The 2,812-nt window shown below is 42.4% G+C and overlaps 1 protein-coding gene across 1 annotated transcript in view; it reads left to right on the forward strand.

Moving 5' to 3' along the window:
• Positions 1–238: 238 nt before the first annotated feature.
• LOC108631931 (max-binding protein MNT) overlaps positions 239–2,812 on the forward strand; it is a gene marked incomplete at its 5' end in the record, with an annotated part of 10,652 nt that continues 8,078 nt past the window's right edge. Inside the window, one exon of the mRNA XM_018036167.2 lies at positions 239–476. Within this exon, the coding sequence (XP_017891656.1) occupies positions 239–476 (238 nt within the window). The remainder of the gene's footprint in view (positions 477–2,812) is intronic.

The following is a 2,812-nucleotide window of genomic DNA, read 5'->3' on the forward strand; positions in this document are numbered from 1 at the left end:
TAGAAAGAAGCTTGATTCAATTTTCATACAAGCTTAACAAGACTGCTAGTGCCAATATTTTTGAACGTTAAACACTGTGACATTAGAATTTATTTAGGGACATAATTTAGTTTATGAAAACACGTAAACATATCAGAGGTCCGTTCGAGTCGTGTAATTTGCCGTCGGCTTTTATTTAAGACCGCTTGGGAAAGATTGTTGGAAAATTACGAACGATCAAATAGACATAATTTGAAAGAGAGACACAGAACGCAGTTGTAACATCGTGCACAACAGTTTACCTGTACGTCCGTTGCTCTAATTTTAGACCGTGCGTGATCCGGTCCGGCACCAGGGAAGTGCACAACAAATTGGAGAAAAATCGGAGAGCGCATTTGAAAGAATGCTTCGAGCTGCTGAAGAGGCAGCTGCCGTCCCAAGAGGAGAAAAAATCGTCGAATCTTTCGATCCTCCACGCCGCAATTAGGCATATACAGGTATTTAACGATACTTCTATTAAAGTCACTTCTGGCTTTCGTAAATGCTCGTTTCTTTCGACGTAATTAATCACTTCGTTAACAGTCGTTAATCGTCTCTCGCTTTGCCACGTCTCTCGACTAATTCACCTGTAAATTCATGGTGAGACTGACTAAATCGACGACAGTCTGATGTTTAATTCTTCACGGGAACGATCGGAGGGGCATGTCTAATTTTTTTTCTTCGTAAAACTTAAAACGAGTTGTGTAACGGATATTAACTTCACGTGCAACGACCACGGAGAATCGTGCGTCCCCGCGAAGGTCGACCACACCTCCTCCTTTCCCTTCTTTCACGATTCGACTCTCCCTGTACGAACGGCCGTTTGGCCCCTGCAATTCTCCACTCGTGCCTCCTATATCCATTTCCCTCTGCGTTCGCTCCCTGTCTCTGTAATTCGTTTCGCTCGCGTCTCTCTTCCTTAATGCTTATTTGTTTCTTTTCAACGTACGTGCAAAAATCGTGCGTGTCGCATTTCTTCGCCTGCCTTCCACGCGTACGCGCTTACTTTCCCCTGCGTTTCTTGCGAAATATCGAATTTGTCTGAAAACTAGCTTAATCAATAATAAAATATTCATTTGATCAATCTGGTAATTCGTACAAACGTGTTCAAAGTTCGATCGAATTTTCCAAAGACCGATTAATTAGAAATTGATACCGGTCTCTCCCACCCCCGCAAGAGCATCTCCTCCCGTGATTATCTTCGCCTCGGGACTCCCACTCTGATGCTGGTCACGTCTCTTATCTTCTCTCCTTTCCTCCCGTTTCACTCCGTGTCCCTCCTCCTCCGTTCATCCTCATTCACCTCCCTCGTCCAGCTCGTATCCCCTCCGTTGGATCTCTCGGTCTCCCTGGGTCATCCTTCCGCCCTCTACTAAACGCGTTCGCCCTCCTTGTCTGACTCGCGTGACTCCCGTCGCGTGTGCGTACGCGACACGCTCCTCCACGTAGAAACCCGTGTACCTATATCGACTCCACGTGACTGTGCGGCCATCGGTGTCAAGCCGCGTGGCACGTACCGCGTTCGCTGCTCTCCGAACTTTTATCGGCATCTGCACAAGAGACGATTCTCTTGATGGACATCGAAATTATGCGCCTGTGTCTATAAAACATATAGTAAATATCTGTTCACGTCAGACTGTGATCTCTTCTTTTTTTCTATCGTTTTATGTAAGAGTCAGTGAACAGAAATTCTAAGATCTGGAAAATTGTTTATGTCGGACAGAAATAGACTCGGCTTACAATTTTCACTATTTATTATTATAAACGAGACCTTCAGTTCGATATCTACGAAATTCAGTCATTTTAGTGGCACAATCTAGTTAATTGTTACCTACCATGCTATATTTATAAATGCATTCCACGTATCTGCAAGGTCTGTGCATAACAACGACATATGTATAATAATAGTTAACAAGTCGGCTGTTATCAGTACGTAATTCTTCTTTCCGTTTGACGTACACAGTCAGTAATGAAAGTTGTTTTTTATGTCCCATAAAATATCGTTCGCTACCACTGCATATCGTACACTATTCTAATTCTATTATGTTATTTTCTACTTTCTTCAAAACGAAGACTCCCGTTACACGTCGTAAAACTTTTAATTAAAAGTAGTGTACTTTTCTTCTAATTTCGATATTTAATGAGTTACATACGATTATATGGCATTTTATTGATGTTGACAAAATCCGACCATTCCAGCGTCGAAATAGCCAACTTTTGGAAAAAGATTTCGTTTTTTGCCAATAACTCCCGAACGGATGGGCGTAGGAGGGCGTATTTAGGCTCATTTTGTAGGGGACGACGAGATCTACAATTTCTGTGCAAAAAGAATTCGCTAGTGCCAATAGTCAACGAGTTATTTGCAAAAAACTGTTTTTCTGTTTTTTGCCAATAACTTCGATACGGATGGACTTAGGGGGACGTATATAAAACCACTCTGTAGAGGACGACGAGATCTACAATCCCTGTGTAACAGTTTCTCGCTAGCATCAATAGTTCACGAGTAATTTGCAAAAACCTGTTTTTCTTTTTTTGCAAATAACTCGTTAACTATTGGCACTAGCGAATTCTTTTTGCACAGAAATTGTAGATCTCGTCGTCCCCTACAAAATGAGCCTAAATACGCCCCCCTACGCCCATCCGTTCGGGAGTTATTGAGGAAAAACGAAAAGTCTTTTTAAAAGTTCACAGATTCGACGGGCGAATTGCAGAATCTGAAGGCGAATTCGCCCGTCGAAATAGCGAACTTTTAAAAAGACTTTTCGTTTTTCCTCAATAACTCCCGAACGGATGG

Source organism: Ceratina calcarata, unplaced genomic scaffold, assembly GCF_001652005.2.
Source record: "Ceratina calcarata isolate Rehan_Ccalc_2016 unplaced genomic scaffold, ASM165200v1 scaffold98.2, whole genome shotgun sequence".
Classification (NCBI taxonomy): domain Eukaryota; kingdom Metazoa; phylum Arthropoda; class Insecta; order Hymenoptera; family Apidae; genus Ceratina; species Ceratina calcarata.